The 23,795-nt window shown below is 52.3% G+C and overlaps 7 protein-coding genes across 7 annotated transcripts; 4 read left to right on the top strand and 3 right to left on the bottom strand.

Moving 5' to 3' along the window:
- Positions 1–113: 113 nt before the first annotated feature.
- On the top strand, positions 114–1,412 carry DACRYDRAFT_55088 (RCC1/BLIP-II; the record flags this gene model as incomplete). The annotated part of the gene is made up of 1 exon (XM_040775303.1): positions 114–1,412. A coding segment is annotated over one exon (1,299 nt), but the record flags the coding sequence as incomplete, so codon positions are not given.
- A 173-nt stretch (positions 1,413–1,585) lies between these two features.
- On the bottom strand, positions 1,586–3,014 carry DACRYDRAFT_54999 (GroES-like protein; the record flags this gene model as incomplete). The annotated part of the gene is made up of 8 exons (XM_040775298.1): positions 1,586–1,677; positions 1,732–1,828; positions 1,881–2,063; positions 2,118–2,224; positions 2,273–2,510; positions 2,559–2,775; positions 2,828–2,904; positions 2,952–3,014. 8 exons carry the CDS (start codon positions 3,012–3,014, stop codon positions 1,586–1,588), a joined length of 1,074 nt encoding a protein of 357 aa, XP_040627044.1.
- A 477-nt stretch (positions 3,015–3,491) lies between these two features.
- Positions 3,492–7,964, top strand: DACRYDRAFT_81832 (antiviral helicase; the record flags this gene model as incomplete). Its single annotated transcript, XM_040776531.1, has 15 exons — positions 3,492–3,700; positions 3,747–3,864; positions 3,914–4,094; positions 4,151–4,281; positions 4,332–4,421; positions 4,469–5,097; positions 5,148–5,859; positions 5,913–6,172; positions 6,220–6,508; positions 6,558–6,690; positions 6,742–7,100; positions 7,152–7,331; positions 7,383–7,670; positions 7,723–7,891; positions 7,936–7,964. 15 exons carry the CDS (start codon positions 3,492–3,494, stop codon positions 7,962–7,964), a joined length of 3,777 nt encoding a protein of 1,258 aa, XP_040627043.1.
- A 488-nt stretch (positions 7,965–8,452) lies between these two features.
- DACRYDRAFT_23612 (pyruvate decarboxylase) lies at positions 8,453–11,341 on the top strand. The gene is made up of 18 exons (XM_040773309.1): positions 8,453–8,569; positions 8,628–8,658; positions 8,711–8,761; positions 8,814–8,942; positions 8,996–9,100; positions 9,150–9,290; positions 9,344–9,495; positions 9,544–9,696; positions 9,746–9,808; positions 9,862–9,952; positions 10,006–10,268; positions 10,320–10,432; positions 10,488–10,506; positions 10,563–10,598; positions 10,647–10,712; positions 10,769–10,807; positions 10,859–11,029; positions 11,091–11,341. The coding sequence occupies exons 1-18, from the start codon at positions 8,507–8,509 to the stop codon at positions 11,109–11,111; spliced, it is 1,707 nt and encodes a 568-aa protein (XP_040627042.1). The 5' UTR covers positions 8,453–8,506; the 3' UTR covers positions 11,112–11,341.
- A 1,044-nt stretch (positions 11,342–12,385) lies between these two features.
- On the top strand, positions 12,386–15,880 carry DACRYDRAFT_117704 (uncharacterized protein; the record flags this gene model as incomplete). The annotated part of the gene is made up of 12 exons (XM_040770438.1): positions 12,386–12,563; positions 12,612–12,619; positions 12,670–12,803; positions 12,889–13,349; positions 13,404–13,901; positions 13,948–13,999; positions 14,047–14,285; positions 14,331–14,538; positions 14,589–14,939; positions 14,993–15,132; positions 15,184–15,318; positions 15,369–15,880. 12 exons carry the CDS (start codon positions 12,386–12,388, stop codon positions 15,878–15,880), a joined length of 2,916 nt encoding a protein of 971 aa, XP_040627041.1.
- Positions 15,881–16,135: 255 nt separating this feature from the next.
- DACRYDRAFT_17168 (uncharacterized protein) lies at positions 16,136–19,874 on the bottom strand (the record flags this gene model as incomplete). The annotated part of the gene is made up of 5 exons (XM_040771263.1): positions 16,136–16,324; positions 16,375–16,636; positions 16,688–17,872; positions 17,921–18,918; positions 18,966–19,874. 5 exons carry the CDS (start codon positions 19,872–19,874, stop codon positions 16,136–16,138), a joined length of 3,543 nt encoding a protein of 1,180 aa, XP_040627040.1.
- An 879-nt stretch (positions 19,875–20,753) lies between these two features.
- DACRYDRAFT_33616 (alpha/beta-hydrolase) lies at positions 20,754–21,784 on the bottom strand (the record flags this gene model as incomplete). The annotated part of the gene is made up of 3 exons (XM_040774373.1): positions 20,754–20,939; positions 20,992–21,580; positions 21,648–21,784. Coding segments are annotated over 3 exons (912 nt in total), but the record flags the coding sequence as incomplete, so codon positions are not given.
- Between the last annotated feature and the right edge of the window lie 2,011 nt (positions 21,785–23,795).

Raw genomic sequence — 23,795 nt, 5'->3', positions numbered from 1 at the left:
CTCGCAATCTTTCTCTCCTGCGCCATGGTGTGAAGGGTCAGGCCGATTTAACACTCCTTTAGCCAGTTCCTTAGCGTGCATTCCCTGCTCTTGGTTGACGAGGAGGACGGCCTGACATGTGTCTATTCGCTGCTGGATCCAATGCTGCCGGGCAACTAGGCATTGGAAACACAGATGATGCTCACGAATTCACTCCTTGCCGATTCCTTGCTTCCAACGGAACAAGTATCAATCTGCCAGCGGAAGCCGATGTTCGGTCAATGGCTGCGGGTTCCAACTTTACGCTGCTCCTCATTGCTGGTTTCGAGAGCGAGCATGCCGAGCTTTGGGCATCCGGCCTCGACAGCTACGGCCAGCTCGGGCCGTTCTGGCCAGAAGACGTAACGGTTTTCAGGAAGGTTGATCTGGGCTTGACCGGCACACCCTGGGCCAATCACGAACCTATCATCGTAGGTGTTTCGTGGGAAACCACCATTGTCGTGTTGAGACTCGATGGGGAAGATGCAGACGACGTCGTCATCTCCCTCGGTTCAAACAATCATGGGAAACTTGGTGTTGGTACGACGCGGGATTCAACTTCGGTTCCTTTGATAGTGCCGATAGCGAACAGCCTGCAGGGTGATGACAGGTTACCTAACTCTCTTCGCATTCTGGAACTCGGCTGTGGGCTGAATCACATCCTCGCCATCGTCGGTTATCAAGACTCCCAAGACGGGCGACTATCTCGAAGCGTGGTAGGCTGGGGCGCTGCACGGCATGGCCAGCTTGGTTCCACATTACCGGATCCTCGCTCACCTCTGCGTGGCTGTCAGCCAATACCAGCGCTCTTCATTTCCAGCTACGATAACTACAACGAACATCAACAACCAATCCTTGCAGCATTGGGACAGCGTCACACAGTCCTCCTCCTTCCCGATGGCACACTCTCTATTTGCGGCTCAAACGACCGAGGACAGCTCCGACACGCGGATCGACTAACTAATGTCAAAGACATTGGCTGCACCTGGAACGGAACATATGCCGTTCTGACCAGCGGTAGCCGCGAAGCCATCTGCTCCAATGGCAGCAACGACAAGGGACAGCTAGGGCGAATCGAAAACCAGCCTATTCCACCACTTGATCGCGTGCCTAATGAGGTATTGATTCCTCTAGACCGCCGTGTCTTCGACCTCGCCTGTGGCAGCGAACATGTCGCTGTCCTTTGCCGGCACGAGACGAGCGGAGCCTTTGAAGTATGGGGGTGGGGATGGAATGAACACGGCAACCTGGGCATGGGGCATCAGCACGATGTCCGGCTCCCCTCAATGATATGGCCTCCACGCAACATTTCTTATGACGAACTCAATGCGATCGAGCTGGAACGCGTATGGGCCGGCACTGGCACGACTTTCATCCTCTGTCGGGGTGTATGAACACAATAGACTCTCATCGATATTGATTCTCTTCTTTCTTTCCTTGGGCATATTTCTCTCAATGGACGATCGGACGCACACATCGTTGTTTGAACACAATGACGGTCGACATTCATATATGCATTTGCTGTATTTCTATCACATCCCTTCAACCCTCACGACCGCAATGCAATTCACAACAAGTCCTGCGTCAGCACAAAACGATACCTTACGTCATTTTTCTTCAGTCTTTCCACTGCCTCACGAGCTTTGCTCATCGGAAGTTCTACCATCAGCATCGTCAGACGACGACCAGTTACAAGGCATTCTGGACACTCACCTTCGATCCACGGCTTGATCGACTTGTCCACGGCGAGCTTCAGCATATCCAAGACTTCTTTCTTCGAACCAATCTTGCTTCCACCGAATAACGACCCCTAGTCATGCTCTCAGCGAAGATGAACGTCTGGTCTCACTGAAAATACGAACATTGCTAGTGAAGGCAAATCCAGGAATAGGAGGGAACGGGTGGTCAGGGAGGCCGACCTGAATGAGGCGACCTTGGACCCAGAGCATCGAGAGATAAGGGACAATAGGAAAGTCCTCCGCAACATCACGAGTCGAGATGATAAGATGGAGCTTCTGGACGAGAGGCTTAGCAAATTCCCCATCCTGTAATAGGCCTGTGATTAGTCACAACCCAACATATGCGCATATCCTCTTGACCTTGTCCGTCAAAACCACATGATCCGCACCCATTTTCTTGATCTCGTCAGACTTGTTGTCGCTGTGAGTAAAGGCGTATACTTCGGCTGCGAGCGCCTTCGCGAACACTGATGTGATGTCAGGCGGCACAGGAGGGTCTCATGAACAAACCGCACAGATCGCATAATGACCCAGACCTCCAATGCCAACGATGCCGACCTTCTTTCCCGCACCGCATCCGTTGCGAATGAGAGGGGAGTAGACGGTTAACCCAGCACAGAGCATGGATGCTGCGTATTTGGACTCGATAGCTTCGGGGATGGGGAAAACGAATCGCTCATCGGCTCGGATGGCAGTAGAGTATCCGCCCATGGTCTTCACCCCATCCGGATATTCCGCATTATAGGTATCAATCTGGAATACTCTCAGAATATATGGCCGTATTTATGCGCATATACGTACCCCTTTGGGACAATATTGCTCGTTGTTGGTCTTGCACGCCTCACAGTCCATGCAAGAGCCGATCTGCGCGCCAACTCCAACCCGGTCTCCCACTTTGATTCCTTCAACCGCCTTGCCAACTCTAGTAGCCTTTCCGATAATCTCGTGGCCAACTATGAGAGGTGGTTCGATATCCCCCCATCCAGAGGTGATAGTGTGGAGATCAGAACCGCATACACTGGTTCAGGGTAAGAGGTTCGTCGGGTTATGAGAGAGTGCCGGTTGCTTACCCGCAGTGGGTGATGGCGATCTCAACGTCGGTGTCCTCGAAGTTCTTAGGTTTGAAGGTGATCACATCGAAATCGCTCTGTAATATCATCAACGAGCACTTCGCATGCGTTGCAGAGGACTCACCCAAGCCTTGGGGTTGGTCACGGCGTAACCTTTGAAAGGAACTTGGTTGTTGTTGGGAGACATCTTGAGTTGGGGAAGGAAAGAGGGAAGTAACAAGCTGGGCAGAGTGTACGACGACGCAGATATATATATATATAGGCAACTAGAGACAGATGTCCATGTCTCATGACGTCTTTTCACTCTGATCAAGGCTGAGCCCGGACAAAATAGCTCCATTAACGGCGTTGAGCATCCATAGTCACCAAACACACTAGTGAGGAATTATCGCAGTTCTGACCGCAGACATGGATCTGCCCCGGGATTCTTCATGACGAATAAAGGTGGCTGTAATCCTGATCCAGAACATGTGTTAAACGATGACAACACAATGATGTATCAGCGAGAATCAAGGTAATAGCATCAGCCCATTAGACCACGCCCATGTTCGAAGGACGCAACAAGTGCAGTAGGGTTCTACTCGGCATAACTTCGGCACCGAGAGGAATCGCCCAAGGCCATCCCTGATCTCACAGCCTGCACAACTTGTGAATATATATTCCGATGGAGCCAATCCTCACAAAAGATATATCTGAGCTCATCTTAATTGCATCTGATTCTGAACATGTTAATCTCAATACCCGGGAGGAACTTCTGACAGAGCTCGGAGTTGGACGGATACCATCCAAGGTGAAACTACATCAAGCGCTCGAGGACAGGTTACTGCAGCCAAAGGCAAAGCTGCCAGATCATTGGCTTGCAACTTATCAATTGTGTGTTATCGTATCACATTAGAAGAAATCTTCTGACATTCTTCAGACATTGGGAGCATGAAACATCCATACCATCACTGTTGACGCTCGCACCTTCACCAGCACCCTCGCGCCTCGAGTTCGTCCGTGCGGGTTTAGAAGGGAGGGTCACCGGATACCGAGAGGTGCGGCTATCTGACATTATATAAAATCGTATCATTAAATCTCTGTAAGATACCCATTTCTAAGCAGCATGCCACTGCGCTCACGTCGACATCGCTGTTACGAGCGCCAGCACCGACGACAAACTTCGTCCGAGGCAAGTCAAGCTATGTTCCTTTCCTCCCAGGAGGATTGGATGATATCCTGGGAGATTCGGCAAATCTTCAGACTGTAACCGCTGACGAGGCATCTCGTACGTCTATCATAGGTCCAGGCGAAGCGCTTCGCTCGCTGCTAACGTATCCTCAGGCGTGGGTCTGTTGACTGTGCCTCCTGGCTTTACGAGAGGACTCCGCCTGCCAGGGGAAGAGATCGAAGAGGAAGATGAGATTTCCGTATTGGATTCCGGTTACCCGTCTTCACTGGACAAGAGTGTCAATGTATGTTTGATGGGTTCACCTAATGCCATCAAATGGCTGAGCTGTACCAGAGCAACCACAATGGACTTCATAACGAGAATGCCGCCCCTGTATCAGCTGTTGGTCTCGAAAGCGAAATAGATGACTTGCTCCCTGTCGACGTGCGCTTCCTCCAATTCTCGATGATCCCTTTGCTGAACTCGTACAGCGTGTGCGAATATCTGCGGCTCCCAACCGCCCGCCAGCGCGGCGAACGGCAGCAGTTAAACGGGACTGGGCTGATGTAGTTGACGTCAATCAACAACTGCTCAACTTCCACGAACTTGTCCCCGACATGGCACGCAAATATCCTTTCGAGCTAGACACTTTCCAGAAGGAAGCGGTGTACCATCTGGAGATGGGCGACAGCGTGTTTGTCGCCGCGCATACAAGTGCTGGAAAGACAGTGGTGGCCGAGTATGCCATTGCACTGGCGGCAAAGCATATGACCCGCGCTATATACACGTCACCGATCAAGGCATTGTCCAACCAGAAATTCCGTGACTTCAAACAGACGTTCGATCCATCCACAGTTGGTATCCTCACGGGAGATGTGCAAATCAATCCTGAAGGAAGTTGTTTGATCATGACCACCGAGATTCTGCGCTCGATGCTGTACAAGGGAGCCGATCTCATCCGTGACGTCGAGTTTGTCATCTTCGATGAAGTGCACTATGTGAACGATGCCGAGCGGGGCGTGGTCTGGGAAGAAGTTATTATCATGCTGCCTGAGCATGTCAACATCATTCTGCTGTCTGCCACTGTGCCAAACACCAAGGAGTTCGCCGATTGGGTTGGGTGAGCATGTCAGACTATCCACCTCGGAAACCCTTCCTCACTCGTTGCAGACGTACTAAGAAGAAGGATATCTATGTCATCAGCACGCCTAAGCGGCCTGTACCTTTGGAGCATTACCTCTGGGCAGGCAGGGAGATGCACAAGATCGTAGATGCGAAGGGCGAATTTCTTGCGCAGGGCTATAAGGAGGCTGGCGAGGCGCTCCGAAGGAAACAAGACAAGGAGCGGGAAGCCGCGGGCCTCCCACCGGTACAACGCGTTGGGGCCAGAGGGGGGGCACAGCGCGGTGCGAACGCGCGAGGTGGCCAGCAAGGTCGTGGAGGCCCGCAGGCTCGAGGAGGCGCCCGTGGCGCCGCACCACCAGCACGTGGCCGCGGCGCAATGCCACCTCGCTCCTTCCAGCAACAAGACCGCAACCTGTACGTGCATCTCGTGGGACACTTACGGAAGATCAACCTCCTTCCCGTGGTGGTATTCACGTTCTCCAAACGACGATGTGAGGAAAACGCCCAGACCCTGTCGAACACCGACCTGTGTTCCGCCGTGGAGAAGAGTGAAGTACACGTGACTATTGAGAAGGCGCTTACGCGGCTAAAGGGATCCGATAAGAAGTTACCCCAGATTGCGCGGATGCGAGATTTGCTCAGTCGGGGTATCGGCGTCCATCACGGAGGTCTGCTGCCTATTGTGAAGGAGGTTGTGGAGATTCTCTTCTCCAGGGGTCTGGTCAAAGTTCTATTCGCAACAGAGACCTTCGCCATGGTGGGTTCCGTGTGTTTACTCTATTCTGACAATGCTTGATCACATTGTCGCAGGGTGTGAATATGCCTGCTCGGTCAGTTGTGTTTTCGGGTATCAAGAAACACGATGGCCGGAATTTCCGGGAACTTCTACCCGGCGAGTATACTCAGATGTCCGGCCGTGCAGGTCGACGAGGTTTGGATCCCACAGGCGTAGTCATTATCGTTTCTGGCGATGAACTTCCGGATGTCGGCACCCTCCATATCATGATGCTGGGTCAACCGAACAAGCTGCAGTCACAATTCCGGCTAACATACAACATGATCCTGAATTTGTGCGAACATTTCGCATTTCCTAATCATGTGCTGACAGGCAACTTAGGCTCCGTGTCGAAGCATTGCGTGTCGAAGAAATGATCAAACGCAGTTTCTCGGAAAACGCATCTCAGCGCCTGTTACCTGATCAGCAACGCAAAGTCCTCGAGGTGGAGAAGGAGTTGAAGGCAATGCCCGAGCTTGATTGCCCCGTTTGTAGGCCCGATATTGAAACATTTTACGACATCTCCGCCGATCTCGCCTATCTCAACTCGCGATTGATTGAACTTGCTACCACACATCCGGCGGGAAGCAAGGTCTTGCGTCCAGGTCGCGTTGTGGTACTTCGAAACGGGGTAAGCTTTGCATAATCTGGACTCATTCTCCTTCTAATGAAAATGATAGCATTTCGGCCAGAATCTTGCAATACTGCTGAAGGCCGTTCCACTACAAGTCAGTTCGCCTGCAACATCGCCTCTCGCGAGGCAATACTTGTTTCTCGCCTTAGCAGACCCTGACACGAAGACCGGTTCAAGAGGTAGGGACCCAGCACGGAGTTGATCACTGGTCACTAATGCCTTTACGATAGATCGTCCGCCCTCGAAGGTGCCACCACTCTGGCCGCCCGAACCAGCCAAACTTCCATCTTGTGACCCCGTTTACGATCTTGTTCTTGCTCCACTCGGGGATGTGCAGTTCGTGACCAATCGGATTGTCGTCGAAGAGTTTGACGAGATCGCGGACAAACACCGTATCTTGCCTATGAAGCATGCGGCAGAAGCCTTGCAAGCCATCGCCCTCGAGTGGCAGGATCTAGATATGTTACCCGAAGTGGAATGGGCGAAATTCCACACGCTTGATTTCCAAGATACCCTGCGAAATCGTGATAATCTGCACCGGCTTCTATCCGGTAAAGCGTGTGTCTTATGCGAAGGCTTCTTGGGGCACGTGAGTTGAATTCACCTGGGGTTGAACATGCTGGAACGCTTACTTCAACAGTACGATGCACTCCACGGGATAAAAATGCTCAGAGCCCAAATAGCAAGTCTAAAGCTCGCAATATCCGATCAGAACCTAGAGCTATTACCCGACTACGAGCAGCGGGTGCAGGTTCTAAAAGATCTCAAGCTTATTGATGAGAGATCAACCGTGCTCTTGAAAGGACGCGTGGCTTGCGAGGTGACCCAAATTATCTGCAGGTCACCTGTCTGCTGATTGATGGAAATACAGATTAACTCCGCGAGTGAGCTGATCCTCACTGAGCTAATTTTAGAGAATACGCTGGCTAGATACGAGCCGGAAGAGGTTGTCGCGTTGCTCTCGGCATTCCTCTTTCAAGAAAAGACTGAGACCGAACCGGTTATTCCTCCCAAGCTAGAAGAAGGCAAAGCAGAGGTTATCCGGCTAGCAGAGCGCGTTCAGAAAGTTGAATTGGCCAACAAGGTAGCAACAGAAGATTTCGAGGGTAAATTAAAATTTGGTCTGATGGAGGTCGTATACGAGTGGGCGCGTGGAATGGTGAGTGATGTTACGTCAGCATGTCACATCAGCTGATAGCGTCTTCTTCTAGCCCTTTGAAAAGATTACAGAATTGACCGATGTCCCCGAGGGAACCATTGTCAGGGTGATTACTCGGCTTGATGAGACGTGTCGAGAAGTGAGAGACGCAGCGAGAGTTATCGGGGACGCTGACCTCTTCAAGAAGATGGAAGAGGCACAGATCAAGATCAAGCGCGATAGTGAGTATTTCATTGTTCACACGATGTCACTAACGCTTTGTCAGTTGTATTCGCTGCAAGTCTGTATTTCTAATAGTGGCCTAGTTCAACTTTTGCTATTCATAGTACGTTTCTAAAGGTTTGACATTGTACATAGCATAGTTTCCGTTTTCTCATGGCGTTCTAGACCGCCAGTGCAAGAGGACAGCATAGATCCGAAAGAGGCGCCCGAAATAATCCGAATTTACGCCTTCGTGGCGATGCAGAATTGCGAAGCGCTCTTCGTCTTGCGGGCCGCGCGCACTTCCTGATAAGGTGACCCGGTGAGGGCGGCGCCCTTCCCACCGACCTTACCGTGCGACATGGGTGGGATTTGTGTTGTCAATTCTAGCAGTTAAACATCAAAGATTTGTTCATCCCCGAAAGGCATCTGGGCCTCGCACAGGAACTTGCGGGTCTCGACTGTTTGCCGCTCGTGGGAAGGGGAGTGTGAACGTGACAATTGTGTCATACCCCAAAAGTGTATATAATACTTGTGGTGCTCCATCTTGACAAGCCATCTCTCTCTGTCTTCTTACACCGTATCCCTTCATCCCTCAATCATCCATTGTAGACCAACGCAAAGGCATTGCAACCATGGCTTCGGTGCAAAATGGTCAGGTCGAACTCGGCGACTACCTCATCGAGCGATTGATCCAGGTAGGCCGAACGCCGTTGTCCTCGGGGCTTGTAGCAACTGACAAACCGATGTATGTAGCTCGGCGTGAAGCAAGTGTTTGGCGTGCCTGGTAAGCTTGTACAGTGTGGGATCATTGTGTATATCGCTAATGGCATAAACAGGCGACTTCAACATGCCATTCCTTGATCTTATCCAGGACCACGCCGATATCGGTGCGTGCATCCCCTACCACTTCTTGTTGTCAGATCTAATTTACTTCCAAAGGCTATATTGGCTGTTGCAACGAGCTCAACGCGGGATACGCCGCTGACGGATATGCTCGAGTCACGGGCAAGGTTGGAGCGGTAGTGACCACCTTCGGTGTCGGCGAGTTGAGCGCGACGAATGCTATCGGTGCGCCGAGTCTACATGTCACACTATATGCTCCTATTGACTTCCGTCTACAGCTGGTGCACATTCAGAGCGTGTTCCTGTCGTCCACATTGTGGGCGTACCTGCCACCACACTCCAGGCACATCAAGCTATCCTTCACCACACTCTAGGTGACTCTAGTACGTCCTTGAATTAACACCCTGCAACTCCTTCTTATGTACATGACAGAATTTGACGCATTTATTCATATTGCCCAACATATCACTGGCTCGAATGCCATTATTATGAAGGCGGAGCACGCCGCCGAGCAAATCGACATGTGCTTATCTACCATGCTGCTCAAGGCTCGGCCGAGCTACATCACCATCCGTAAGCATACAAAACATGTTTATCAAAGGAACTAGCTTATTGTGCAATGGTAGCGACCGATCTTGTTCACGCAAAGATATCTGCAAAGCCCCTGAGCAACCTCTTGAAGCCGATTGTCGAGCACCCAAGCAAGGAGGCAACTGAGAACTTCCTAGCGGAACGAATTTGCGCAGGCTTCGAAAATGCTGAGAGACCCGTTGTTCTGGTGAGCGATTCAACCAAGCCGAGGAGCAATGCTTATGTAATTGAGTAGATTGACGCCTGTACCCTTCGTTTCCATGTTGTTGAAGCCGCTTTGCGCCTGATCAACAAGACGGGCGTGACCTTCTTCACGAGTCCTATGGGCAAGGCAGCCATCTCTGAAACCCATCCCAACTTTGGCGGCGTCTATGTCGGTGACATTTCTGTATGTGGCTTCTTTCGCATCCTGAGCCCATGCTGATGAATCGCGGCAGCTGCCATCTGTCAGGGAGGCATTTGAGTCTGCCGACTTCGTCCTTGCCATCGGCACGATGAAGGTAAGTTGAGCTTTTCCCCCTGTGTGCTCCTACCAATTGGCTTTGTGTGATAGAGCGACTTCAACTCCGGTTCCTTCACATGGCGCATGCCGGGAGAGAGGACTGTGGAGCTACATTCCGACCATGTTGTGTTCCAATACGGCCGTACGTGTTTTGCAGTTTCAAGTGCATCACCCTGTAACAATGAGATCTACCAGGCTTCGAGGGCGTGACATTCCAGACGATTCTGCCTCTGCTGGTTGAGAAGGTTCATCCTTTGAAGCCATCGCAGCGCATTCCCCACGACCCGTTCCCCAATCTGCTCACAGCGCCGTTGAAAGGTAAGATAACGCAAGAGGGCTTGTGGCCACTGGTCTCGACAGCATTCAAGGATAACGATGTGATTATTGGCGAGACCGGAACTTCTGCGTTTGGCGTTTTGGAGACGAGGATGCCAGCTGGTGCCATCTTTGGTGCTCAAGTATGTGTCAAGATGTGCCATTGTCTGACCGGAGTTCACCGGATGTTGTAGATTCTCTGGGGCTCCATTGGATGGGCTGGAGGTGCGGTACTTGGTGCTGCTGTAGCTGCGGAAGAATCCCCGGTGCCGCGGCGGACCATCCTGTTCACAGGTGATGGTAGCTGGTGCGTGCATCATCAGTTATTCGGTCATGTGCATGTGCTGAGTAGCTTTTTATAGGCAGCTTACCGTCCAAGAGGTACGTAGCGTGATGATGTACATCACATGTCACATGTCGACTCACGCGGCCGTTAGCTGTCGACGATGGCTCGGATTAATGTCAAGCCGATTGTAAGAAAATCGTCCTAGCGTCTTTGATGCTTCTAATCTTTCGGCCAGATCTTCGTGCTGAACAACGACGGGTACACGATCGAAAGGTTTATCCACGGCCCAAATAGGACATATGTAAGACCTTTTGAGGCATCGTTTAGATCAGAGATAACGGATGGGCGTGATCGCAGAACGATATTCAACCGTGGAAGTGGACTCAGTTGCTGAGTGTGAGTGCGTCGGTTCCGACGACATGGACGGGCACTGACGAAGCGATCCAGGTATTCGGTGCTGCTGAGGGTTCCTACGCAACGTACCAGGTCAAGACGTTTGAAGAGCTGTCCGCGCTTCTAAAGGACCCCAAGTTCGCGGCAGCCGAAAAGCTGCAGATCGTGGAGCTGTTCATTGGGAAGATGGATGCGCCTCGCGCTCTCAGGTTACAGGCCGAAGCTGTGGGTGTTTTCTCGGACAGGTGACTGACTGTGCGGGGCTGATAAGTGGCGTTTGATCTAGACGGCCAAGGTGAATGCGTAAGAAGAATATAGACGCGATGTGATTGGTACGGCGCGTGAGAGATGGTGAAGAGTGAAAGATGAGGTCTTGTGCGATGATGCAGGCTATCCTAGCGGACGGGAGAATTTGTGGGTTCCTTGTAGAACACTGAACAACATATAAGTCAAGCAAGCTGATTAGGTAGTATTTTACTGCCTAAGGACAAGAATGAATCGAACTGTGTCGTGCGAAAATGCTGGCAAAAATATATAAAGTGGGGTTGGAAAAAGGGGTGTCGGATGGTGTGCCTTATATGGCGGCTGTGCATTTCATCTGTGGCACTGTTTAGCATGTAAGAAGCTTTCGTGGGCGTGTGGAGAAACGGGATGTGCCCACGAGGAAGGTATATTTAGTGGAAGGACACGTGCTGATATTGTTTGGAGGCGTTGCATTTGTTGGCACGGTACCGGTCGCTGACGTGAGCCCCCTTGGCGGGAGGGGAGAACGGCACAGGGGCATAAACCCCGCAATTGAATGGATGGAATGTGTTGCTTGGAGGGGGTCAGGGATCTGGGTGCACGCCGATGAGCGCCCCCTTCGTACCGCGCGGGGCCGTGATGGATTGAATGGAGACCGTGCATCGATGGGGGGAAGGGCAAGGGGAAGGAAAAAGGCAAACACATGTATTGGGCAGTGCATTGTGTAAATTGTTGACGTGTGTGGTGGGTGTTGCGTGGGAGAGAGCAAATCTTGACACTCTGTTCCATTCCCGTTTACCCCACAACGCCCTCTTGTGTCCTATCACCCACACGGCCCCGTGACATGTAATTAGCCATCAATCACTCCTTGGTCAGGTCGAAGTCAAGGTGGAATAACACGCCGTTCAGCGTGGAATTTCCATAATTGGGAGTGAAGTGATTAGGGCTCGTGACCTCACCGAACCATTCGGGGTATTTGCCAGGGACGGCGAAGGGGGGAAAAAGAGAGAAGGGAGAGGAGACCCCGCGTTCTTCTTCTTCCCACCCTTCCGTGGCCCCTCATTCTCCCTCGTTGCTCGCACCCAGCCTGCAACATACACACACCCTTGGTACAGTACTTCCATCTCTGCGCATACACACATCCCCCATTAGCAGCATACACGCGTCATCCCCCCCACACACCACAAAACCCCGCGTCGTCCTTGGCTGCATACGATCACCACCCCACCCCACCATCACCCCTTTCCCCCCACCATCTCCCTCACCCCACCCCCTCCCTCCTCTCGCTTCACGCCCTCCTTCCTTTCCTTTCTTAACCCACCCAACCCCACTCCACAAATGCCAGTCCAGGACCCAGCAGCAGCAGCGACAATGAACGAGATCGCAGCACATCAGTACACGTTCCGCGCTGATCCCTCCATCCCATCTCCAGCAGAGGGCGTCACAAAGCGCGAGGAGGGCGCTAATGGGGACGAGAAGAGTCCCAATAAGGGAAAGGCGGTCAACAGGGTCGGACGTGCGTCTCTCCCTTTCTCCTTATTTCTTGTACTGAAGCTCCTCACAGGTGCCTGTGTAAGCACCCCTCTATATCTGCAAACGCATATACTCATATTGCGACACAGAATGGCTGTCGCAAACAGAAAATGCGCTGCGAAGGTGCTGACAACCCACCCTGCAAGCGCTGTCGACACGCAAACATCCCCTGCATGTTTGAAAAGCCTATGCGAGAGCAGCAGGGTGATGCCCAAAGTGCGGAGTACGTCCTTTCCTCCTTTGCACCTCGTTTCCCCGCACCCGATCGGGGCCGATCTCTCCGGATTCCGCTGATGTGGGATATGTAGCCGGATACAGAAGCTCGAGTCCCAAGTGGGCACGATTCAGAGCACTCTTGAAGAGCTCGTCAGCGCCCTGAAAGGTCCTAACGCCGTGGCTGCTTTGACTGCAGCAGCTGCACCAGTACGACATGCCTCCCCCAGCTCATCATCCCAGCACTACCAATCCGTACCGCCGAGGCTTTCGTCCGCCGACGGACCCGCGCACGGCTCACCACCTGGAGGCCCGGCAGGCTCCGTCTCCAGTACCAGCCAAGCATCAGCAAACTCGATGACCTCCCCCGTACAGTACATGTCCGAGCGGGAATTGCAGGCTGCACAAACGCTCGCCATGGGTGGGCAGCGCTACCAGGCGCGACGACAGGAGAGGAGCGAGAGCGTTGCCTCCAGCCAATCAAATTTTATGCCGCAGGCTGACGGGTCGAGCCAGCACTCTCCCTCCCTACCAAGATTAGGGCCATCTCGCACTGGTACGTCTCACAATGAGAGCGCATATAGCCTCCCGCTTATGATCTCTCTTGTAGGCAACGCACCAGAGGATCGTCTCCCACCTCTCAACATTCACACGGATTCATTCTCGAGGCACACCGGCTCGAATAGTTCCTCCAGCAACCCTCTATCGGCAGCACCCCGACCTTTGTCGGAAATCACGTCTCCCAAACGACCGCGTCCGCATACTGGTCCCGTCAACTTTTCCGTAGACATGGATGGAATGGGCCCACCTGCTTGGAACAGACCGCGTAGTGCTGGCGGCGCATGGTCGTCAAACGTTACAAGTGCCTATTCCTCTGACAATGAGGGGGAGCTGTCTACCTCCGGGCTCACAGCTCCCCTCGAAGTGCTCCGAAGTTTGGCAGAGCATCAGGAGCAAGAGCGGGAACGGCGTCGAGCTGCGGGAGGGAGGAGCAGAGCTACGAGTAGTGTGAGTGGGGATTGGACAGCAGAGATGGAGGGTGGGGAGAGACCTTCCAAGCGGAGACGAGTTGGAAGGAGGGCAGCGAGACCACATGTTCACCCGGATGGTACGTGTGCTTGTGGTATGATGTATCACCGTGCTGAAGGACGCAGTCGTCACTAAAGGGATCATCTCAGAGGAAGAAGCGAAGGATTACTTCAAGACGTGAGTATGCTGGTGTGAAATTCCCTTTATGGTCTGACGACGTGCAGGTACTACGAGCACTGCTCCAAGTTCCTGCCCGTGTTCGAGCCCGAACTGGACACGTACGAGGACCTCCATCGGCGCTCACCCTTCTCCGTGGACGCGATATGCATGGTTGCCTCTGCGATCAAGGATGCGAGCAACGGCCAGAGCGAGACGACAAAGCGGCTCATGGAGGAGGTCAAGATGATCTCGAGCAACACACTCTGGTTGCCTGTGGCACGAAGAGAGGTCGTGCAAGCGAGCAGTAAGCGATCCCACTTCTTGTGATACGAATGCTTAAATAGCACAGTTGTGGTCGCTGGCTGGTCAACAAACGGCTGGCTCCTCGGAGGACATGCCATACGAATGGCGCTTGAGCTGGGGATACACAAGGCTTGGCCCCGTCTACTTAAGAAGATCCGATCGGGGAGTAAGCTCAAGGATATCAGAGGTTCGGATGAGCACGATCTGGTTGTTTGTTCAAGGATATGGTTCACCCTGTTCTTGTTCGAACATCAGTAAGTCTTGCCATTTAGCGTTCTAGGATATGTTTTATGACAATTGGTAGAATCGCCTTCGGGACAGGTCGACCTTTCATGATCAAGACGGACGAGTCCGTGCAAGATGCAGCGCTGATCATGGAACACCCGCTCTCAGTCGAAGACGACATGCGCCTCGTCTCCTCTGTAGAGCTCATGATCATTCGGGAGAGGGTGAACAAGCGCATGGGGGTGGAGGGCCCTGTTAAACCCGATACGCAGGAGGTCGCACGAGATGCCGAGCGACAGTTTTATGATTGGTTCGAGAGATGGGACATACAACTTGCGTACAAGTGGCCTTCAAAGCTCTTCTATCGACATAGTCTATTAGTGCAACGATACCTAAGCGAGCTGTTTCATAACGCGGTTGCATTAAGAGGGTAAGTATATGCTTATTTACTACGAATATCAGATGGCTTACACTGTAAATCAGTATCAAGAGCATGTCAGACGTTGAACAGCTGGCGCCTGACACCTGGCAACAAAAACTTGCCATCCAATCGATGAAAACAGCTCAAAGCGCGCTCGACATTTGTTGTCGATCAATAGCCTACAGGGATGACCTGAAATACGGTTCGTCGTCTGTTCTATTGCCTGTCAACTCTGTCCTGACGCCGCTTGCAGCGCCCGATTATACGCACGTGACCGCCACCTTCGCCGCTGCTTTCCTCATCCGTTTGGCTCGCCTATTTCCGAAGGAAGCCGACCTATCCGCGATCCTCAGTGATGTGAGCAGTCTGGCACAAGAATTGGCAAATGGTAAGTGCATTCGTCATCGTCCTGTGCCCTGTGCTCATCCTTTCCCGTAGCTTCCGCTACCAGATATTCGAAAACACTAAAGAAAATGATTCGCATTGCTCAAAAACGGCGCGTCCTCCCCGAACAAGTTACTGTCAATGGAGACAACGCGCTGCAGGACGGTGCAGGAGCACCCATCGTAGATGAGGGTGGCGAGATGGCCTTGGAGGTCTCTACCGACCCGTCTTTGGCGGGTGCGCCCCTGAATGATTGGCCGAATGGTGCACCGAATCAACCACAACAAACATCTCTCTCGCCTCCAGAAGATCTCTCACTAATAATGGGCTTGCCCATGATTTATCCTGATCCTGAATTTACCGAGCCGGCTTTAGGTGGCGACCACCCGGTTGTCAATATGTATCTCCCATATCCTGCCACGTTACAACTACCGCCCGACCAGATAGGATTATTCCCACCAGAAACGAGTTTCAGCGCTTTCCACCCTCAAGGCTTTGGTTATGCTGCCGCGACAGGCAATTGGAACATTGACGAGAACGGGAATGAGATTCCCGAGATATGGTGAAAATTAAAACTGTATATGATACTTTATTCACTTATGTCCTTCCCCCCCAAAAAAAGTACGCTCTTGTATGAATAGTGTCACATGCTTTCCTTTATTACAACTCAACTCTTCGTTCTATTAGCAACAAACAGGGGTAATATACTACGTATGGGTACAGCATCTTGATTTGTGGCTACAGTGATTTGGTGAGGGACAAGAGTTCGAGAGCCACTTTGGCCAGCCATATGCGTGGATATAGATAGGGTGAGAAACTGGTTAACGGAAGAGAGCGCGAAGCTCTTCCATTCTACGCTCTGCAATCTGGGCACGTGTGAGATTGGAACCACCTAGGGTGAGATTGGCGAGAGCGGTCTTGCGCTTCTGAACTTCTAGCATTCGCGCCTCCACCGTGTTTTCGATAACAAGCTTGATAGTAGTCACTGGGCGAGTTTGACCGAGACGGTGCTGCATGTGAATCAGCACTTGCAGATGAAAAGCTCCATCAAAGCACTCACAATCCGGTCCACGGCCTGATTCTCCACAGCGGGATTCCAGTATGGGTCCATGAGATAGACACGTTGGGCGGCGGTAAGGTTGAGACCGACGCCACCAGCACGCAAACTGACGAGCAGTACTTCGCATGCCGGGTCGCTCTTGAGCGCGTCCATGGCCCGCGTACGCTCATCGCGCCGCATTGTCCCATCCAGTCGATCGAACCGAATGCCATGCATCTCCAGCGCGTCTTCAACCTTGTCCAGCATGCTAGTCCATTGAGAGCTGTTTTAAACCAAATCAGCGATCGGCTCAGTGACATGTGGATTCACGCACAATACAATTGTCTTTACCACGCCTTCATTAGTTATATTCCCATGCGCATCAGTCGTCTCGATCTCAATGGCAGAAGGATCATAGTTCCTCGAGAATGGATTGGATCGGGAGAAACCCAATAGGTCATTCATGAGCGTCTTGATCTTGGTGGACATAGCAACGTCCTGACCAGACAGGAGCTGGCGCTCTGCTTTTTCCTTCCTCTTCGCAGCAGTGGTCTTTGGCTTGTTGGTTTCACTTGCGATGTTGGGCATAGTCCCATACGGCGATATCTCTACTGCGTCGTTTGGACCAAGTGTGTGATGGCAGATCGAGCAGGGCCGTCGAATGGCAGCGTCCACTTTGGGCCAGTTCGGGCACACCGACCTGTCGTAGCACTTGTAACAGAAGAGATGCTGGCATCGCGTCATGACGACGCGGGGAACGAAGCCTGGCAGGCCAATGGCAGGCCGCGCCTTCTTCGGTCCGCGTTTCGCCTTCGGTGCCTCAGGTTCAGCATCCGGATCGTCCGAATTCGGTGCCGAAAGAGCAAGGTCGTAGCCGCATTCTACACAAGTGGCAGTAGCACTTTCTCGGAGAAGGTTGAATACTGCTGTTGCGCGCGCGAGATTGATACCTTCCTTCTCGATAGCAGCGATGAGCTCTTCCGGTTCAAGTTCCGAGTCGTCCATGCCAGTTACGTCGCCCCGCTCCTGCACAAGCTGCCAGTGGTCGCAAATCTGCCTGAGACGGAGGATACGTTGCAGGATGCCAACATAGTTCTTCATGACCTCGCCTTTCTTTGACATCGCCTCGAACTCCTCCTTGCTTGCGTTATACACCCGATCGTAGATACCTTTCTCATACTCGTCCAGCTGGAGCATGCGTAGCTCATCCTTCCGGGGCGGTAGGGCAAGGATACTCTGTCCATCACTTGATTTTGTCTCCTTGGTCCTACGGAGAGTGATAACCTTCATGATAGTCTGTAGGCGAGCAACACCGATAGGCTGACCGAACTTGCAAGGGCCACCGATCCACTCGGTCCAGAAGTTCTTGTCGTCGAACGGCTGAACGCGGATGAACTTGACCAGCGCATACACGTCATCGAGTTTGTTTTGCACTGGTGTACCGGTCAGGCAGATCCGCCTCTCAGCAACGAGATCACAAGAAGCCCGAGAGGCAACAGTGCTCGTCTCCTTGATCGAACTGCACTGTATCAAAACGGTCCATGACAAACTGAACACCCAGACTTACTGAGCCTCGTCCAAAACGACCCTGAACCAGTCCACCTGCTGGAGTGGACTACTTATCTCCACTCCAGGCGTACCAATCCTCTTTCTCTTCTGTCCCGCCAGCTTGCCCTGCGGCCCAACCTTAGGAGAAAGGAGCTGCCCCTCCCCATCGACCTCGACGATCCCATCGCTGTCGTAATCATCCACAAAGCCCTTTGGGATAGGGATTGCCCCTCCTCCACCGCCATTAGGCGTGCTCGTCCCGCTTGCACTGTTCATTCCACTGCTAACAGCTTCGCCAGATTCGTTCCCACTCTCGTCATCGCTATCCTCTGGATTCGCGCCCGTCTTCTGTTGTCTGGAAAACTCCGTGGCCAGCGTCGAGTACGTAGTGATGACGACGTCGAAATTTGCCAAGAAGTCGGGATCCGGTCGGCGGGCATTTCCATGGTAGACGTACACCTTAAGTGACGCCTTCTCTTCTTCTCTCTGATGATGCACCACGCTCACGCCCTCACTCTCATTGGGGATCTCTATTTCAGCTTGATGCCCAGGCGCGGAAGTAATGACGCCTCCCCCACCATAGACAGTGACCTTGCCCCCCCAATGCTCACGCAACTGATCTTCCCAGTTCATGACCGTACTGAGAGGGCAGACGATGAGCGTCGCACGCGAGCGAGTTTTAAGTCGCGCTAATCGCGCGTGCTCTGCTTGTTGTTTCTTCCTTTCTGCTTTCTCCGCTTTTTCTGCCTTTTTGCTCCGGGAGCCGGATGGGAGAGTAGTAAATGACTCGGCGAGCGGAGCGCTCGAGAATGTAGATAAGCTGGGGGAGGAAGTCGAGGTGCTGGGCATCCCCCACACCGCTCCAGCAAAATGGGCTGGTCTAAGTTTGCTATCCAGTGCCGTGGGGAAGGCGGGACGAAGCTCGCTGCTCTTGATGGGGAGAGATCCATATTTCTTCGCTGACTTGAGCGTAGAAGCAATTAGAGAAACAACAGTGATAGTCTTCCCCAGGCCCATCTGTAATAATGTCAACATAAGGTCGGAAGTCCAAGTGAAGCACTCACGTCATCAGCCAATATGGCTCCTCGAGGTCCGGGGGGAAGAGTCGGAAACTCTTTCCCGGTGACCCTACACCTAAAGTGCTTCTTCCCACCCACAGGGACCTCCATAAATAGCCCCAGTTTCAATCCCATCTCTCCCTCCCTCTCCAAGAGGAACGTGAGTGCCTGCTTTTGGTGCGGGTACAGCCTTGTTCCGATTTCCCGGGGTGGTTGGGTCTCGCGCAGTTCTCCCCCATCACGCAGCGTCTTAAACAACTCCTCTACCTGACTCCGCTGCACCTCGACAGTCTTCTGACTGCTCTGGTACACAGGTGTGGTGCTCAGTCCCGAGCCAGGTGCTTGGCGGAACCGCGAAGCCCATCCACCAGGAGGCGGATTATGAGGGTTGCGGAGAGGCGCCCCATGATGCGTTTCCGGGGAGTAATCAGGCGGGTTATCGAGGTAGAGATTGGATTTTAGGAACAGGTCCGCAATGACCGGGATATTAGGCGGGAGGGTGAATACGAGCACGTACAGAGGGAGCATGGTCGGCCGGGGATCGCTTGTGCGGAAAACTTTGGCGTCTACGCGGAGGAGACCGCGGCCAAGCATCGGTCCGAGGACGTTGGCTGCTTTCTGTTCAACGACCCCGAATGAGTCTTTCGAATCGGGTTGGAGGACGTTGATGGTCTCCCTGCTGCTCGAGATGCCTTTCACCGGAGGGCGGTAGGACCACTTGACGGCGGCTAGGTCCATCGTCCCTGCGGCTGCTGAAGTTTGGGCGCTGGAGTGGATGTATGGTGATGGGTAGAGGATGAGGCACGTGAGCTTGAGTTGGCCGATACAGATGGGCTGCTTGTCCGATTCTTGTGCTGGACGCGCGCTCGCGGCGGCAGCTGAGAGGGCGATGTGTTGGACTTGTGGCACTTGCATTGGTGAGCGAGGAGGAACAGGAGAAGGAGAAGGAGAGGCGCGAGTGAGGTCGATCACGCTTGACTGACGCGGTGGTGGACGGAGAGCGGGCATCGAGCGCGTAGAGTGATGTGGAATATATGCATGCGCTGTGCCCGACCCACCAGGAAAGGTAAGATGGGGCAGTGTTGGCAGTTGTACAGTAGACGTTGACGCCGTCGGCAGAGAGACTGAGGAGACGTCTCCGTCGTCGGTAAGGTCGATCGCCTCTCCTGCGTTTGATCCTAGCATATTTTTGTCGTTTAAAACTGTAGAAACGTGAGCGTGAGAATAGTAACACGTATGTGGTATACAATACAATTGATGCTTCGCGTACAGTAGATAAAAGGGGAATAGAATATAGATGGTGGTGGAAAGAGAATAAGAAGTGAACGCTTGTTACAGCAGGAGATTTAGTGCACAGGGTAAGAGAGAAATGCTGACGTGATCATTCAACAGCAAATTGCACAGCCATTCACCTCTCCGACTCAGGAGTTGTCAGCACCTATTTCTGGATGACAATATCACTTTCTTTCCGTATATAACGAAGTATTCGATCGGATAATTAGTGCACATCTCTTTTCGAATTTCGTCCAGATCGCACTCCCGGATGACTCGTTGCAGAACGGCAGAACCGCAGCCTGAGGGTCCTCGGCGTTTTGGGCAACTTTGTCAGTGAATTCCCGGAGACCATCCCGTCCGTATACATTTCCTTTATACCAGCTGACAGATCTGGGGCTTATATAACATGGTACGACTTGTAATTGACTACGCGAACTGTACAATTACTCCTGGAATACTCGGGCACTGAATTGTATGCAATCGTCTGATCGTTTGTATACCCACACGGTCAAATATATTCTAGAATCCATTCTCCAGCACCCACTCGATCATGGCGGCATAAGTCTCCGGCGCGGACAAGTGCAAGTTGACATTATGCCCTGTCAGCTGGGGTGCGTAGTAGCTGTACTTGCTGGCGGGGAAGAGCGCCGTGCCCGTTTCTTGCAAGATCGTCTGGTTTGAAGGCTGGAGAGCGTAGCAGTTCCCCTACGTTCACTATCAATTTAACATGTACGGCAGTAGAGAAAAAAGGCCTCACTCCGCAGAATGGCAAATCCTGTGCCCCCGTCACTAGCAGCACCGGACCTGTAAAGTTACTTGCTGGACCAGCGACTGTCTCCAAGGTAAACATTACCCCCACCGTTACAGGCTGTGGCATTGCCGCGTCGTATACGAATACGCTCTCGTCATACCCCGGATAATAATAGAAGTTCATCTGAGCAGCCTGCGGAACAGCAGGGAGCAAGTACGTGCTTGCCAGCGAGGCGTACGCGTAGGGCGCGACCTGCGCGGCGGAGGACCACAAGCCCGAAGCGAGGAAGAGTGGTACCGCTCCCCCATAAGCTGAAAATCCGGTAGCAATTATCCCGTCAACTGCTGCCGGAGTGCGGGAAGCGAGGGCCGTTGCTTGGACAGAGCCGTAAGAGTGGCCAACAAGCAGGATCTTGTTGTATCCCGTGCCTGTCAACGTCCCGGTGCGAAGGAGCGATGCTATCGAGCTAAGGATCTGTACGTCCGTATCTGCTCGGACGACATTGAGTCCGTCAATCGGGTGCTCGGACAGGCCCGTTCCCAGTCGATCGTATCGGAAAGTGGTATATCCCGCAGCAGAGGCGGCCCAGACGTACCTATACAATGAAAAAAAGTATCGTTCCAGTTAGCTGAGTGTAAGAAGGAAGAAGAGCGAGAACGCACGAATACATTTCAGAATCGTACTGAAAGTCCCAGTACTGCGAGTCGAAAGGAATCCCATGCACCAGCAACTGCACCGTTCCTTCATGCTCGTCCCCGAACAGAGGCTGGCACAGAGTCCCGCTAATCAAATAGCTGCCTGCGCTGTTGCTCGCGCTTGCCAGCCCCGTGGGTGTCTGATAATCTGCTTTGAAGTTCGTGGGAGAGGTGACATAGGTCTGGAAGAGGTTTGTAATAATTGTCTGGTTGGGAGAGGGCCCGATGTTGCTCGAGAAGGGGACAATGGTGTACGTGGGAAGGGTGATGTTGTACGTCGAGCGGGTGCAGACGGCCGATGGAGGACCGGGAACAATGCTGGAGCTGATGGGGAAGACACTGGGAAACTGGGCGAGGGCGCCGACGGTTGACAGAGCCACGGAGAGAAAGGCGAGCATCTTGATGTCTCGCTTGAGGTGTAATGGGTACGAGGACAACGACCTCGAGGTTGACAGAGGTTGACAGCGGCATACTATACGATCAACGTGTGTGAAAATATCCTGACACCACCAGAAAGAACGGGATAGAGAGTCGGAGCAAGACGGGAAAATTACGCCAGCAATGGATCAGGCAATTCATCGAAGGCGTGAAGATTGACGAGAATGCGTGAGAGAAGCATTGAAAATCGGTCGGTGGTGCCAGCACATCTCATGCCAAGGGATTATCTTGCAGGAGAAAACTCATACATAAAGTAAGGCTTGATAGAGGATATCACGTCCACAATCCAGCCAGTGACAAAAACAGGTTGGAAACGCGAGATCTGTGGGAATGGGGTTGTGCAGGATGCGGTGAAGGGATAGGCGCTTGCGAATCGAGCAGTCATTTTCATTCATAAGCCTGCCTCAAACGAGGGTCCAACCGACATGTTCCCGTGAAAGATTCTAGTTCCAGCCATGCACAAAGATTCAAGAGTACTGCCTGTTGAGATGCGTGGAAGCGCATGGGTATGGGCCCTGCCACCAGTGAGAGGTGGACCTCAAGTCGTGGCTAGGGCAAAAGCACGAACGCACTTCAATAATAATTCAAGGTCCACGAAATCTTATCATTAAAGACGCCGTCCGCTCATTGCCAGCTGTACGAGTGAAGCAAAGGGAAGTTGTCCGTGGAGAGGGAAGCTGAATCGTCCATGATCGTTTCGGAGGCGATCCCGGATAAACTTGAGCGCTTCTGCAGGAGTAATTTCCTCCGATGCCCCCTCTTCGGAGACAAAGTTCCTACAATGCCCCTCCGGAGGCAATTGCCCTAAATGCCCCTCTTCTTCACATGTGCTGCATATTTGCACATCATCTTTGTGGCAGATGAATGAGGGAGTTTAGGGGTCTTCCAGTTATACTTACATATGATGTTCTCAAGAAATTAGAATATATACTTCTAAGGAGAGGTGTTATTTGAGGGTTATAATAACAGCAATATGCCAAAATGACTGAGATAGATTTTGCTCTTTGATTATGCAATTTGTTTTGTACTGTAATATCCAAACTTGTGGGACCCCCTGAGCTATCTAACTATCATTTTCTTTCTCACTGCCACAATGACAATGCAAATATGCAGCACATGTGAAGAACACAGGGGCATTTAGAGCAATTGCTTCTGGAGGGGCATTGTAGGAAGTTTGTCTCTGAAGAGGGGGCATCAGAGGAAATTACTTGCTTTGGCAGGGATCCTCAGCATTATGGAATTTGGGACCATAATAACCTTGCCTGCTGATGCACTGGAGTGATTGCCTGATGCCTTTAATAGTGATTGATGGCTACTGTTAGCAACCTTTCCCATGATGTGCATGAGGGAAATTAAAGAGGGGATCTTTGGGGATCATGAATATTGGGCTATTTAAACATTTTGGAACCTTTTAACAATCTTTTCTGGAGAATAAGTGCAGGTCTGTCATAGTGGGTTTGACAGGATGCTCTACCCATCATTGGATACACTTGGCAGGGCACACCATCAAGCAGAGGCCGAACACAAAGGCTTTGGGCAAAGCTGCAACCTATCAGGGTGACCTGACTGCCAAACAACCACTAATCATCCAAAAGTCTGACATCAGACCTCTGTCAGGGCACCAGCTCATTGCTTGGTCAAGAGACATGACTAAGCCTTTATGACATGGAAGTAGCT

Source organism: Dacryopinax primogenitus, assembly GCF_000292625.1.
Source record: "Dacryopinax primogenitus strain DJM-731 SS1 chromosome Unknown DACRYscaffold_14, whole genome shotgun sequence".
In the NCBI taxonomy this organism is placed as follows: Eukaryota; Fungi; Basidiomycota; class Dacrymycetes; order Dacrymycetales; family Dacrymycetaceae; genus Dacryopinax; species Dacryopinax primogenitus.
This window is presented reverse-complemented; position numbering and strand designations above follow the sequence as displayed.